General features: G+C 43.3%; 1 protein-coding gene across 2 annotated transcripts in view; it reads left to right on the top strand.

Moving 5' to 3' along the window:
- The first annotated feature begins 7207 nt into the window (after window positions 1-7207).
- The window catches only part of LOC119187500 (ribosomal RNA processing protein 36 homolog), a 57547-nt gene continuing 48209 nt past the window's right edge, over window positions 7208-16545 (top strand). The window contains exons 1-6 of one of the 2 annotated variants that reach the window (XM_075878707.1): window positions 7208-7345; window positions 7408-7498; window positions 7587-7602; window positions 7663-7723; window positions 7868-7939; window positions 9982-10048. In XM_075878707.1, coding sequence (XP_075734822.1) covers window positions 7415-7498; window positions 7587-7602; window positions 7663-7723; window positions 7868-7939; window positions 9982-10048 — 300 coding nt within the window. In that variant the 5' untranslated portion in view covers window positions 7208-7345; window positions 7408-7414. Of the gene's footprint in view, window positions 7346-7392; window positions 7499-7586; window positions 7603-7662; window positions 7724-7867; window positions 7940-9981; window positions 10049-16545 lie in introns of both variants that reach the window. The other variant, XM_037435630.2, reaches the window with a different exon arrangement.

Raw genomic sequence — 16545 nt, 5'->3', positions numbered from 1 at the left:
CGCCTGTCTCGTTCCTGTGAATATTTTGTTCGGCACTCCGTAATTTCCCGATCGCCACACTTATTCATGCAAAAACGGAAGTGGCGTCTGAGGACAAGCAGTTCAATGCAGGAGAGAGCGTAGGGGCGCTCGATGCTCGCGAATCGTGCCGCTCTGTCGCCTTGGAAAGCGCATGATTTATGAAGGTGGAATACAGTGCTCATTCTCCTTCGATTTGGTACATCATTGTAGATCAAACTCAATGTAAATCACGATGTTGTGTAATGAAATTCCCGGCAGAGTCACGTCAGCCAGAACATGCTGCACAACCCACTTTCATACCCTCTTAAAGCCATGTTCATTCATTTCGAACAATTGTGAATTACAATAGATACGCAATAAAGAAGTTACGGATAATTATTGAATTTTTCCTCTCGCTATCATAGCAATCCGATATGCGTTCTGCTCTCAGAAAAGATCATACGAGTTTTGTAGCATGCATGAGCATAAATTGCTCCTTATACTTTGTCATAGTATGCAAACGGTAAACTCTATAAACGCATTACCTATTAGCATTAAAGTTGAAGCCAGTGCGATGCATAAAATCGCTATTACATCACCAAAAATTACGAGTTTTTTTAGGAGAAACTCCTAACGTCTTGTTGGAAATCCTAACTTCAAATTTCGACATCATGCCAGCGCGAAACGGCATAATGTCCATGACACTGCAAACAAATTTACAAATAGATGTTTACCTTGGAAGTAGGCAGTATGCATTAGATTTTGAGTCATGTTAGCATTTTAATGTTGATATCTCGCCTCAGTGGTGCATTTTCTGTCGCCATTTTTTCCGTGCCTTTAAGTTAAGGGTATCATCCTTGTACTAAGATATGAGCAAGTGGTTTTTATCAACGACCTTCTCTGGAACGAGTTCAAAGGGTGTGGGGAATTAGACAGATTTACAATTTAGAAAAGCAATTTTGTGGCTTTACAAGGCGGCACATACATGCTTACTATGCACGCCATAAAATAAGACTAAATATTTGTAACCATAGGTCATCAGCAAAATAAAAAATAAGCTTTTTTTCGCATAGGACTCGCAAGGTCCCAGACTAACCAAATTTTGCTCAACCGAACCAGGAACTCGCTTCGAACTTAGACGCACCATGGTAAAACTCAGCCGGACTAACTCAGACTCTGACTCACGCTTCGATCTGAGTCTTTCAGTTCCTTTAATAGACTCATCAATGAGTTTGCCGATTTATAATCGGAACACGTATCTCGTTCACGTCACACGTTGATGAAGACCTTTTGTGTGCGTTCACGATGGTGAAATATGGGAGAATGAGAAATGGTAGAAGGGAGGTTGGTTAGGCCCACATGACGATAATAGGGGTGATCTTTACCAATCTACGCAAGAGGAAATCAAAGAAAAACATGAATGAAGCGTAGGAGCCAGAAAAGACATGTGCTGGATTTAAAACTAAATGTTATTAAAGAAAGTCCATACAAAAACTAACCAAAAGCACATGTTTAAAAAGGCTATGTAAACAACAGTTGCACAATTAACCGTACATTTTTTTTTTTTGCCAACAAATGTTTCAAGGTAGTGGTATGAAGCAGCCGATATCCATGAAACGCCAAAATATAAACGCCAAAGTTTATCTGTGAGGAAAGCTGGAGGATCACTCACACATGACACGTCGCTCTGTTTTTATTTGGAAGGCTTCACGAGTTTCGCGTTCAATCTCTTTTTTTCCTTTGCCAATGACATATAATAATTTGAAAAAAATTCCTTTGTCATGTGGCCGTGTCTACAGAGATCAGACGGGTCGAGGCCTAGTGAACATCCTTCAGGCACAAAACTGACCTCTTAGCTAGTCTCTGCGTCCCCAATATATCAGTGTCATCGGCGAAGGAAGAAAGAGATTGAACGTGAAGAATTTGAAGCCTTAAAGAAAGGGGCAAAGTGCAACGCATGTATAAGTGATTCTTCAGTTGTCCTCACAGCTAGATAAGGAATTCATGTTGCTAGATAGCGGGTGCACGGGGCGCTGATCATGGAAGTGTGCTGTTTTAACCACTATACACGCCTCTTGCCTTTGTAGTGTTAGGTGTGCAGCTGTAAAATGTCTCAGCCTATTTTTCATGAATGCGCTTCTGGTACATGGGTTTGTGGACTTTCCGCCATAAACATTTCGCTCGATGTCCTTTCAGGTTGAGCTCCTGAGTTTGTTCTTTCAAAAACATTCTAAACCAACTCGCAGAGTAAGCTACATATGTGGTGTCCTTTTTAAAACTCGGTTATGACAAATCGGCATATATAGTTAGTTGAATTAAGTCCGAGATAAAAACTGGTGAAGTAAACGCAGATTACTTGGTTTGATAGCGCGGCGTGGAACATCGCATGGTGTGCAGGACAAAGCATGTGGAAAATACAAGCCCACACTTCAGTGTTTTGTCCGCATTAATCATCTGCGCGCTACTTCACAGTTTACACTGACTTAATTTATGGTATTTACCATTTCGTCCAATATTGTTGATCTTGCTCAACCTGCCGACACAATGGGGATTGTTCCTGATTGATAGTACATTTCGTATAATAATTGTCATTTTACCTTTCTTTGCAAATATGCCCTAAACAGCTAGCATTTGCTCAGTTATAACAATATCTTGCATACACATCGCGCTTCTACCTTGACCACCCCCAGTTCTGGCCCCCACCCTTCGCATTTTAACTGCCTTTGTTCTTCGACTCGCTTGCACAGTCATAATTATGAATATTCCAGTACCGACTTTACACACCTTTCATCATTGTTCAAAGCCCGCCTCACTTATTACAAATTCTCGTCAGCTAGAATATGTCGACAGCCCTCGCCAAACACCACCGTTGGCCCTGTCCCTGACTAGGATTCGCGGAAATATAGTGAACTCAAAAGTATGTTAAAATTCACGTTTAAATCTAATCCAACATTATTAGGAGCAGTCGACAAGTTTTTTTTATAGTCCACTTATTTAAGTTGAAATGGCAGGTGAACCGATTTCGATGCGTTTGCAAAGTGGACAGAATTAAGGCCAGACTGGTAACAGAAGGTGCAAAGTAAATGTAGGCAAGCTGAAAAAAAATTATTTAAGTGGCGTGCTGAGAGAACACGTCGGCGGCGGCACGCCGACCCCTCGGCGCACACCTCTACTCATACATGGAGGAAGGATTCCACCATGCTCCCATATTAGAGTGTACTAGTGTCTAGAAGTGTTGTACGCATATTCTAACCACGACCTCCTCTGAGGTGGTCGTGATTCTAACTCACTCTAGGAGTGTGCCTGTGCGGGATAACGATCCGACAAGCCTTCCAAACGGCTAAGTCAAGACTGCCAAGCGGGCAAAAGCAACGCCTCCTGTACTTTGAGATGCCTGGCGCGTCGGCGCGACCCTCTCTGCGCGACTCTTTCCTGTTTACGCACGCCAAGCCGCGCCGCGGCGCTGTGTTCTGACACTATCGTGCGCCTTGCCGGCTGGCGAGCGCCCGCGCAGTCTTTGCGGTAGCCCGTTCGGAGTGAGCGCTAATGCTGTTGGTCATTTTTTTCTCAGGGTGCCACGTGCTACTTTTTATCGCGCGTATTGCCTCTTCAGAGCTCGATCTAATAACCGCAGCTGAAGCCCAGCCATGTGGTACTGCGGCGTGCCTTTTTGCACCTCGAGCCAGCGCAAGAAGCAGCCTGGCGTTTCGTTCCACGAGATACCTGCAGATGCAACACTCCGGGAACAATGGCTGAAAGTTATATCAAGAAAGGACTGGCAGCCAAATTCCACATCCAACTACTCAGCTGTCTGCAGCCTTCATTTTCTCGATGCGGACTTTCGCGAAGACACCAAGAGACGCATGCTGAAGCCAGGTACTGTGCCCAGTGTTTTCCCACAATACCCTTCTTACCTCAGGCCAGCACCGTCGAAGCCGCGAGGTGAGAGAACATTTGCAAAAAGGAAACGCGAATGTTCACCGACGAAATCAGCTTCCAATGGCGCGTCTGAAAACCTCACTCGTGTTCGTTCAACGCAGCAGAATGTGTCGGACTCAATGTTGTCCATTGATTGCGTGGACGTGCCCGTGTGTGACAACAGCAGCATCGTCTCTCAGGACTTCATGCAACAATGCTGCACGTCCCGTGCCAGCGAAAATTCCGATGAGAGGCCTGATCCAAATAGCGCAGATAGACTGCCACATGCCGGCCAGGCCGCATACGCCATGAGGTCATTTGGCACGCAGACTAATGAGCGAAGTTCGTCAGCGGCTTTCCTGCAGAGCAAAAAGTGGCGTGAGAAAGAAAAGGCCTTAAAGGCACAGAATGAGAGGTTGCGTTCAACGGTTGACGCGTACAAGAAGGAGCTCGAACGATTGAAGGAGGAGTGCCATGTCAGCAAATTTCTTAACGTCGTCAGAGACTCGGAGCTTGCGTGCACGAAAGCCAAAATTAAGTTGGACCAAGTGAAAAATTATAAGGCCAAGAAGCCTATATGGTAAGAAACAACTATTAGGCAATGTACCATTTTGCGCCACCTCTCAGCAAAATCTTACGAACGTATGAGAACTGAGAACCTGCTCTCCTTTCCGTGCAGAAATACTCTGAGGAAATACCTCGGAAGTTCATCAGGAGAGGTTGGATTTAGTGAACATGTCAAGAGAAGGCTGAGTGCAGAGCTGGAATGTCTCACAACACCCCAATCAAAACTATATGCTTAGGCTAGCCTTTTGCTGCAGTGAATAAATATTGTGCTATTGTAGTTCCACTTGATTTACTTTTTATTTTCGTTCTTGACTTTATTCACTCTGCTAAGCCCTACAAACCTTGAAGGACAAAATTTTCACAAAGATGAGCGCTGCGAAGCTTCACAGAGCGACTAGCGTAGTGACTTTCTTTGATGGAGCGTAGTGTCAGAAGCTGGCGCCGCCTCGCGGCAGTCCGGTAAAACACGGTGGCCGCAGGTGAACAATAGGATAGCGGTCAACGTGCCAGGCATCTCAAAGTATAGGAGGCGTTGGCAAGAGTCAAGACGTGCCTACTGTGTACTAGAGGGGGGCAGTGGAATGAACGAGGCGGCCGTGCCGCATCTCGACTGATTATCTGGCGGGTGACAGTAGCGGCGGCGCTGTTGTCTCACAGTACTAAAGATCTCAGGAGCGTCTGCATTAGGAGAGCGCGCGCCGAAGCCTGCGAAAGCGTGTAATAGCCCGTTTTTAGCGTGTTTAACACGTTTCTGAGCCTTTATCGGTGAACGCGCCTGCTACGAGCCATGGTGCACTAATGAATATGCAGGCATGCCGAAATTGCGGCAATTGATTCACTGTTTCAAAAGCCTGCCAACCCACACACACACACAAAGTCATTCGGAATTTGCACGGATCCGCCTAACTTCTCACTCAAGCAGCGCTTTGAGCTGTGTTACATCATAAGTGGCTACTAGTGAACTACAAAAAGAGGAGAAGTATCAAAACCGCGAATGAATGATACGCTTGTTTTGTCGGCAGTCTCTACAATATATAGAGCACAGTTCATATGAGCCTACATTCACTCGATTGTTTCATGAGAAACCCGAGTATAAGTAACGTTGTTACAACATTTATATCGGTGACGACTCAGTTTTATTATGCCAGTTTGGCGGAAGATAACAAATATTGCTTTTTGAAAGGCTTATTACATATTGAACATATTAAAAACAACACACAAGCATATTAAAAAGTGCCAATTGTATATATAGCCCGTCTGTTAATCTGCGTAAATTCATTGTAACCACTTTATTTTGTATCAATAGCTTAAATTGTGCTGGTTTCCAAATATTCTATTGACGTAACGACATTGGAAACCAGCACATTTATGACGACGTTTTGTATTATAAGTGTAGTTCTATTATTAAGCGTCAAAAGTGTAGGCAGGCAATGGTGCATGTTGTTTTGAGAATTAAATTTCTCAAAACAACATGCACCATTGCCTGGTGCATGTTGATGTAAGGAGCACTTACATCAAATTTACTCATGCCAATATTTTTGTGTCAGCGAGTAGCTATAGACCCCGTAGCAGCGATTCGCGACATAAAACTCAACTAAGAGGTGAATAACTATCACTTGTATTGATTTATATTACTGGGATCTAGCCCTCTTCAAAAACGGCCGGCCATCCCGCCATTTTTAGCGCTGGGAGTACCAGCAGTGGCGCTACCTCGCTGTCACCTCCAAATCACGGCACAGCTGACCACTTCTACACAGAAAAAAAATGAAATATATATATATATATATATATATATATATATATATATATATATATATATATATATATATATATATATATATATATATATATATATATATATATATATATATATATATTCCCAAGTACGCGCATTTAAGTCACACGTCACCGTACCAATATCCATGCTTTGCCCCTTAGCACAGCTACTATTTTTAGGCGGTGCATTTCTGGTCTGACTACGTTACACTTGAACTAGTTTTAAGACGTCATATTGTCGAAAAGGTAAAATTTACAGTGCGAATTTCTTCAGAGACCCACTATATTCAGCTTCGCCAACTGTAAACGTTCAACGCAACGCTAGCACCCAGAATTTTTTTTTTTTGAGAGGGGGGTGCAGCAGAATGATTAATTTTGGCAATTAGTGGTCGCTGTGAATGCGTGCAAATATTTTAGCATACCCTAAAAAGTTAAATTACGAAAAGATTTTGTGGTGTGGGGGGTTCAGTATCCCTTCTTCTCCCCTCTCTACTTACGGCCTCCTGGTTCTGCGTGCGTTTGAAACGGTATTTTTTTTAAATCTCACACATTTATGAGCACAGCTTACTTCCAATAAATCGGCTCAGTTATTCTGATTATTGTAGACACTTAACCAAAGAGAAAGAGTTGAGACAGAAAAAATCAATATAAGACACGCCCTTTCTGAATTATTTCAGATCTCTTACAAGGGCTTTTATGGAGTTCAAATTCAGTAGATTGGCGTGTCATATATCAAGGGCTATGGCATTGTGTGCTAGACATGAATGACGGGCAGGTACGAAGAAATCTGCATCAAGAAAGCGCGACGGAGGAGCCGAAGGGCATAGCAGTTCCTGCGCGCGGCACGTGACGCTATCAGTACTTTTCGACTGCAGCGCCGCTGCTACGGGCAACGCGCAAGGGATCAGGCGGCGAGGCGCGGTCATGCCACTCAACATACCTAGTACACTCTTATATGGCCACACGGAGGAAGGAAAAAGCTTCCTCCGTGTATGGCCATATGCACGCCACAGAACATGCCATGTGTTTCGGCTTCGCGGCATGAAGTTTATGTTTGTATATTTGGTCTGCGTTAACCGCACAGGTAACCGCTTGTTAGTACAGGTACGAGTGTGGTAAGCAAACTAGTAGGTGTTCTGTGTATAGGTGTCATATGTGTAAAGAAAACATGGACGACGCTACAGACAGCGCGTGTTCTTTCTCTGGAGATGGACTGGAGCTGGAGGATAAAAGTGAGGTATGGTGATGTTTGTGTTTAAGCGCTAAGTATGTTCGCTGTCTTCTGAGTTGAGCACTAATACATGGCTTCATTTGAAATCCACTAGGGGGAAATAAAAAATGGTGAGTCTGTAACTTATCGAATAATCGAAGCCGATATAAGAGTCGTTTTCTGTGTTCCAGATCTGTCGGCTATGTCTTTCGAGGAGCTTCAGTCTCTGAAAGAGAAGATTGGTTTGAAGATGTAAGTTCGTGTACCTACTATCCCATAAAGCCACAATCGCTCTAGCATATTTTTATTTGTAAAACTTAAATGATAAACTTGTTTGTGGAATGCTTATCTGCGGAAGTCGTGACTACACATGTGTGCTTGCTCTTGTCGGTGTAGGTATAAAGAGGCTGTTTTCGGCCTGGACCGCAAAAAACCGAATCGGAATTTTACGCGGGACAACAAAAACCGGTGAGTAACTTCAGTACAAAAGTTCACTTATGTCTAATGCATGTTAAAAAAAACAAACGTTTTGATTACTGAACCTTTGTTTTATGTAACAGTTTTTTAATAAGCACAGTAGCGCATATTGAATTATGTGTGCTGTAAACGTGTGGAGTTTGTTTCAGTTCATTGAGTGTATTGGGGGGAGGGGGATTACCTATAGGGATAGGTATACAGGAAGAGGTACCTTTGTGTGAACACTGCGATGGGTCCTCTTGTTATGGAATATATAAAGAAATTAAAAACAGGAGCAGAATAGCAAAAAACAAGCGTGATGTGCATACAAAATAATAGGAGTCGCATTGTGGTATGCAATGACATTTAGAACATTTGACTGTGAAATATGCATAGAAAATAAATTAGCAAAGTAAAACCTAACGAAGTGCAACGATGCAATCGTTACGAGTGTAAACTAATAAATGCTTCACAAGAAAATTAATCAACGTGGATAAAGAAAACATTAGACGCCTTGTAAAAAAGTGACAAAAAAGCAACAACAGTAACTACACATGATTAAGAAATTCGAAGAATGATTCAGGTTAAGGCGAACTGAATGTTTGAAGATTTAATGGGGATAAAGTTATAGTCTCCAGAGGCAGAGTGTTCCATACCTTGATTGCGGAGAAGCTTACTGTTTAGTGACCTTTAAGTATAGATGAGATTTGGAAAAAAAGTTGCATTAATCTGTAGCCTAGGCGAATGAAATTTTTGTGGTATATATAGGCTTTTATGATGATTTCAGATATGAAATTTTTTTGTAGTAAGTTGTACAGTTATGCCATGACAGTGTGTTGTTTTGGACAAATTTCATATGCCACAAAACTTCTATCATTATAAGCCATTAATGGCTCATATTACTTGATATTATTTGTAGAAGTGTATAAGACATTTTAATGAACAAGAACAATTATAATGTGAGAATTCTTAGAATCCTAAGCCCATACTAATTGCTTATTTTAGGTTTGTAATAATTGTGCAGGCTCTGTCAAGTTTTATACCCTTCGCATGTTAAGGACTATGTGGGCAAAATTTTATCCCGATTGGGCTATCAGAAATACGAAAAGCATGATGTCCAAATTCAAGAAGTTGCCCCAAAATGGATCTTGTCAAAAACACATTTTTGGAATCGCAGCTTCAGTTAAGATGGCTGAGCTGAAAAAAAAAAAAAAGTGCGATTTTTTTTATATTAGTGTACATTTGGGGTTGCCACCTTTGAAAAGAAATTACAACCGGCCTTTCGACCGGGATCGGTGTAATGGTGTTAACAGGAGATTGATGTTAAATAGACGCACAGGAGATTGATGTTAAATAGACGCTATGTGTAGTTTTCCGCATGCAGTGCCATTTAACGTTACATTGCTTTCCTTGAGCCAAATAAACCTAATGCACGAGCAAAAGTAACAGACTGAGCTGACCAACTAATTTAATTACTGACGTAAAAATAACTGTAATTGGAATTATGCTTTACTTATTCCTCTGAATGTGCTTCACTGAAAAGGAACCGCAATACTTTTTCCATAAAAAGCTCTTCTTTGTGTTTGAATAAGACAGCCCAATGACATTATAGACACCAACTTCAAAATGTATTGAGTACATCTGCCCCAAGAATGTCGGATAATCATGTACATTGCACGCACTATAATATGCTACATTTCAGTGATTGCTACTCTTGAAGGGATCGTAGAAAGTGGTTGACTAATAGTGTGGGGGATTTGATGATTGACGATAAACATTTACCATCGCAGTTGTTCAACTGATGCTTATAAAATGCCCCAAGAAATAAAAGTAGAGATATTATGTAGAAAAAAAAAAAAACTGGAAATGGTGGTGGGTGTAGACTGGTAATTGGCCCATTACAGAAAAATTAACTGAGTTGGTCTAACACTGAAAAAAGGGACAGCCCTGTGCGTCTGATGAAACATTCCACCATTTCGCGCTGGTAATTTTTTTGTATTCAGACAGCATTATCCAAATACCTTGTTCTGAAAAGCATACGTTTGTTTTTTCAGGCCGCGAGAGATGACTGCCAAGCAACAAGTACCAGTCTATAGAGAAGTGTTTCAGGCCAAAAGAAAGGTGGGCATGCTGCACGGGTATATTGTGTTAAATGAACATTTTTAAATTTTAAGAGCAAACATTTCTATTGCACATACCTGAATTGCATCATGAAACGGAGTTCACTCTTTAGACATCAGACATTGCCGGGGTGGAAGTGCTATGCCGCCCCCCCGCGGTGGTCTAGTGGCTAAGGTACTCGGCTGCTGACCCGCAGGTCGCGGGATCAAATCCCGGCTGCGGCGGCTGCATTTCCGATGGAGGCGAAATGTTGTAGGCCCGTGTGCTCAGATTTTGGTGCACGTAAAAGAACCCCAGGTAGTCGAAATTTCCGGAGCCCTCCACTACGGCGTCTCTCATAATCATATGGTGGTTTTGGGACGTTAAACCCCACATATCAATCAATGGAAGTGCTATGCCAGTTGCGCCATTTGCGCCACGCTGCGCCAATCCGCTTATGCTCCACCATCCTGCCTCAAAACGCATTATTGCGTCGAAACTTCCCCCAAGCGGTCTTTGATGCCTTCATGTGGCTCTGTCACTCGCGGCGTGGCACACCCATGTGAGCTCCTATAATCATCATCATCACCACCTGGTGCACTCTTTATAAGGTTAGTGACAGCATGAAAAACTCAGTTTTGCTCCAAGGGCAAAGCAGTGAATGTAATAGCAAGTAATTGTTATGTTTTGTGAAGTAAGGCAAACAACGTATGCTGGGGTAGGGCATATGACCGCTGCTGGAGCAATGAGGTTTTCGTGCTGTCTGTTGTCTCAATGCAAAGTAAGCGAGCGGATCGCTCATGCCGGCCAAGATAGTGCGTGCAAACAACAACAATAATTATTTGCTGTTGCAGTTCAAGCGACGCAGCAGCCCCTTCACTAGACAAAACACAAGTGGGGAAGAGCAATTGACTGTAGGCCTCCCACGCAGGATGAAGTTTTCGCACGCACCTTTTATGCAACGTAGATATCTGGCTCGTTTCATCCCTTCGGCCGCGTTTGTTTCCACTAGAGCTTTTACTAGAACGTAGATGTGCGGGGCAATGTTATCGTTTTGAGCTTCATCTGGAAAATGGTGGGAGAAAATTGGGACTGAAAATTTGATCTTTATGTGCAAATTATTTTTACTATTCAGTCTTATTGGATTTAGAGTGAAGGTAACCTTTCTGAGTTAACTATAGCTTTCAATTATTCCTGTCCGCTATGGTATTTAATGAACGGGGATGTTTCTCATTCCTGTGAGGTCTAGTCTAATGTAGTTATCAAAAGCACTAGTTTTTCTTGCTTTCTCTGAGTTATTGCTCTGTCAGCAGCGATCATTTAATGATGGGAATATATGAGCGTGCTCGCGCACATGTGCACATACATGCAAACACTTGTACGCACACAGTAGACTCTCGCTAAACGGAACTTGAAGGGATCAGGAAAATGTGTTCCGTTGAACAGGAGTTTCGTTTACTGAGAGATCATTAAGGGTGGAGGACCCAAGTATGAAACCAATCGTGCTGAAGGCAGGTGTTCCGTTTAACAGACTTCCATTTTTTGAGAGTCTACTGATAATTTAGCATTAAAGGTTTAGCATAAAGGACAACGAAAGTTTTGTTTGCGACTTTTTTACTGTAATTTGTTGCTTTGCATCTAGTTATGCCGAAATTGAATCCTAAGTACTCTAATGCATTGTATAATTAATTCTAGCATTGTTAATTCAGAACAATTTCGGGTCACTTCAAAATGCCCTCTTAAATACCATAAGAGAGTAGCGCCCCACGGTGGGGCAGCTCCTGAGATTAGTGGACTCAAGCCTCGGAAAAAAAAAGAAGCATTCCTGACGTATGCCGCCAAGACCACCTTGGGAGCTGCTCGACAATAGCGCTAGTGAGGTTATGAACAGTAGTCCTTGCCGGGTGCCTGTCGACTTTTGTGTACGCCCGGAAGTGTTCTCTGACATCAACAATACTTGCTTGATCTCTGCCATGATCTCTGCCATGTCCATGTCCCTGTCTATATCAAATCACAGGAAATGTCGATTTGACTAGAATACTTGGATGAGCACTCACCCTTACTTTAAACTAAATTAAAGTATTCTATAGGCAGTGCTTATCACTAATAATCGGTCAGAAGCACGCAGGACTCTTAAAAAAAAAAAAAAAAAAAAAAACAGGCATCTCGAGTTTTCAAATCTGGTTTCAGGGGTTATTTAATCTGGTGGGTTGATCAGTACTGAATGCTTAGTAAAGACCTGTGGAATTTTTGTTTGAACGAGGAATAAGAAATTTCAATTGACAGTGATGTTTGGCCCTGGAAATCAGCTCCAAAACTAAATTGAATTGCTTCAAAGCACACCTTTTGATGTTTAAAGCTGCTCCAAAACACCTCTAATACTGCTCCTAACCTGCTTTTAAACAGCATTATTCCTGCTCCCTTAGCTGCTCCAAAACACTGAAGCCCGTTTCCACCCCTGACATTGTGAAAGCAAGTAAAGCCAATAGGCACTCTGCATATGTTAGGAGCAACCACAGTCATGCTGGTCTTAAGTGCCTCAGTTGGAAAAACTGTATACTTAAAGGGGCCCTGCAACACCTTTTGAGCGTGGTCAAATATGCTGCAGATTGGTAGTCAAAGCTACCGAAAACATGTGAGCCAAATATTATAGTGCAGCACGTGGCATTGTATTGACAATAAATTCTCGTAAGTCAGCTAAAAATTGCTATTCACTTCTCTTCACAAATGATGCTACATACTCAAAAATCGGTGCATCACCGGCCCAAGTATTATGTCATTGGCTGATTTGAGCATGGTACGCTTGGGAGATATGCCCCGCCGCGGTGGTCTAGTGGCTAAAGTACTCGGCTGCTGACCCGCAGGGCGCGAGTTCGAATCCCGACTGCGGCGGCTGCATTTCCGATGGAGGCGGAAATGTTGTAGGCCCGTGTGCTCAGATTTGGGTGCACGTTAAAGAACCCCAGGTGGTCTAAATTTCCGGAGCCCTCCACTACGGCGTCTCTCATAATCATATAGTGGTTTTGGGACGTCAAACCCCACATATCAATCAATCAATCACTCAATTGCTTGGGAGTTACTTTGGCTGCTTTGAGAGGCCGCAACCTGTCCACGCATGCTGACGTGGTTGCACTGAGAAAGTGCACATTCAAAGAAAAAAAAAACAAGAGAGAGAGAAAGTGCTCAAGGTCAAGAGGCGTGGTGACGTACCTTCTTCCTTTGATCCACCCATCCCTGCTTAGCTCCCAGTGCTTTCGTTGGGACGAGAGAAGAAAGATGCAGCGTGCGACAAATATTTGTAACTCTGCCTGTACTAGATGGAGACACATTGTGAAAATATTTGCGGTGATCAATTCCTGACGAAAAAAGTACCTTTACATAATTCATTCCATGGTTACTTGGAAAACGGTGTATGGAAGCAGATAACTCACGTGGCGTTTAATTTTTAGCAGACATCACCCTCCCCATTCCTGTCAGCTTTAAATACTGTATATAAAACTGCTATTTCTTAAAGGGGTGGTGCCACCACATTTGTGGCTTGCACATTCTTAGGTGCAAGTGTTTCTTATAGTTCAAGGAAGCAAGATACACACACCAAAATTCTTTTATTCTCGCTAAAAGATTAATATCGCCTTTTGTTACGTGGACAATTTCCGGTTTCAGTTTCTGGGCACCGAGTTGGGCAATGACGTTGCAGTTTAGGCGGCTTGGTCATGTGACCACACTGTGATGCATGTCATGCTGAGTATTGTCTGCTCTGACCCACACATGCCGCACAAGCACCAGCAAAACAAATGCGCTGACAGTTGCAATGGCTAGCTGCAGCAGCCGCGAGCGATGTAGCAACTGATGCTTTGCCGGTACGTATGTTGCGGAGGTGGCGGAGGGCGGGAGGTCACTCTTGTCACTACAGATGTGGTGTGACGTCACTACAACTTGTTACCCTTCTTATAGAGCTACGTCAGTGCTAGGGATAGGTCTAGAAAGGGACAACGAGCATTTAAGTACACCTTAGAAATCAATTAAAAATACCGTATTTGCTCCAAATTATTGCGACCACGATTTTAAGTCGATGCCCAAAAGTCCAGAGCCTTGGAGGGGGGGGGGGGGTAGAAAAAACTCACCTCACCTCGAATGTAGGCTGAACAAAACAGCGAGGACAGTGTTCACAAAGAGAAAACAGTTATTGAACATGAAGATGAAACAAAGCAGTTGGTTCATGATGCAAATAACTCGAGAAACCTACAGCCGGTAGTCCTGTTGCGTGTGTTTCTTTGTCTTGGCTTTTCTCACGCTGCTTCTAGTTATTTGCATCGTAAAGATGCCGCACTTGCAGGGGCCGTGCTCATTCCGAGTCGTCGTTGCTGCTTCCCTCGTCGCTGTTTTCAGACAGTGTGCAATCCTCGGTGCCATTTAAGAAGTGCGCATTGAATATGCTGCACTTCTTAAAAGAGCACACAATCAAAGTTTCTGGGTTGTCGTCCCATGCTGCAGCCCCTCCAGCGACGCACAATTTTTTCGTCCACTCCAAAGTCTGCCCGGCTTGCGTGTTGGAGGACGAGTCTGCGGCTAGGACATCTTTCCTTTTATAAGCGGTACTATAATGACATTGCCTGTTTAAGGACATTGAACTATGCCCCACACAAATCACTCTAAGCGCGACTCGAAATGACAGACGGCTCGCCGCAACACTCGCCACAAAGGTCAAAATGGCGGCATCACGTGAGTACTTAAGCCAGGTGTTGGCTCTACTAACATTCTTGCGGACAACTTTTCTTGGCAATAAGAGGAAAGCTACGGGGGCGGAGCTACTTCACATGTACTCCTCCGCGAAGTAGTGTGGTTCGGCTCGCCTTTCGAATGACTATCATGTTCGAAAAACAACAGTGTATACTATCGGCTTTGTCTGTTTAGACAGCCATTTGGGAGGGAAATTCGTCACAAGCTAATTTAGTGAGTCATCGAATTGGCTGGAGGGCAACAAGCGCTCACCAAAAGACGAAAACTCCATTTTGATTGTGAGATGCACGTAACACGTGCGACGTTTTCACATGAACAAGAGCATGAAATGGCACTGAATAAAATTTAAAAAATTACGGCATATTCACGGGGTGAATGAAGATGAATGGGCGAAGCTCCGGAGGGATTCATCGGTAAACTGTGAATCTTCCGTGTAATTCGCCCAGTCGATCATCATGTAAAGACGTGAGAAACGCTGTGTGTGTATATACACAAATCAACTTTTATTTGTTCTTAGACGATGGATGGCTTGCGATGTCCCTTGCCTCGCGCGCTCGCACATCGGGATTCTGTCTGCGAGCGCGCGCTGCTGCCGCCTTGTGCTCTCTCCGCTGTGCAGCCTTATCCATCCGGCGACTCCGAGCGCGCGCCAACAGCGAACGGATTTTATTACAACGCTCCCCCTAGCGTACGTCGCCGCACTAAATCGAACGATTGCCTTCAACCAATGACACGCGCCATATGTGACATCACTCCTATTTTATAAGATCTCACGTCTTTCATCAACTACAAGTACCGCTTTCTAGTTTATAACATCTTGCATCTTTTCATCATCAGCTACAAGTACCACCATCTAGTAAACACTACAAGAACTAAACGAGAGGTGGCTACATACAGGAGCCGGTACCGCCATCTAGTGAACACTGCAAGAACTAAACTAGAGGTGGCTACATACAGGCTACAGGGGACGCACAGCCCACGCCCTAAGGAGCTTCGCCCCTAAAAACAGATATGAATATATATTTGGTGCATAATGTGTCTCTTCATAAACAGCCTTCTGTAGAAAGCGAAGTGTTGTTCTTCTTTAGTATTTCCATGTGGAAAACGTGGATGCATTTGTGGGACTGCATTTTTCAGCAGTGGCACACGCATAGTTTGGCTTCGTAGCCTTCCCTTCATAGCCAAGAAAAGTTGTCCGTGAGTATAGCAGCTGCAATACCGTCTAAGTGGAGCTCGTTGTGCACCACTTTTCTCAATGAAAAATGGGGCGTTTTTCAAAATCCTCGAATTTAAGCCGACCACGGAATTTGATACAAAGAAATTTGAAAAAAAAAGAAACTATACGCCTAGATGCGAATAAATACGGTATTCTAAATGTTTGCTGTGCCCGACCCTTGGTGGAATGCCCTTGCATTCAGAGGAAACCCATGACGGGCTTGTTATAGCCTAGAAGTTTGATGGCACCACCCCTTTAACTTAAGTGCGGGTGTTCCTTTTTCACCAGACCTTTAGCAAGGGCCTCTCTACATTGCATGTTTTTAGTGCCTTCACAAACAGCCATAATCACCCCTGAGTCTGTGAACCTGAAGCTTTAAGTAGGCAGAGAGACAACACATGTCCTGCTTTCTCTCATGTGTTTAATTGTCCATGGTTTAATTGTCATGTGTTTAGTTGCCCACTCATTTTTCAGGTAATATGCTTGTGCGAAATATATATATATATATATATTTCCTGATGAAGGCCAGACTCTAGGCTGAAACGTCGAAATAAACCACGTT

The sequence above is a fragment of the Rhipicephalus microplus genome, chromosome X, assembly GCF_043290135.1.
Source record: "Rhipicephalus microplus isolate Deutch F79 chromosome X, USDA_Rmic, whole genome shotgun sequence".
Classification (NCBI taxonomy): Eukaryota; Metazoa; Arthropoda; class Arachnida; order Ixodida; family Ixodidae; genus Rhipicephalus; species Rhipicephalus microplus.
Note: the sequence above shows the minus strand (reverse complement) of the source record. Positions and strands in the feature narration are given on the sequence as shown.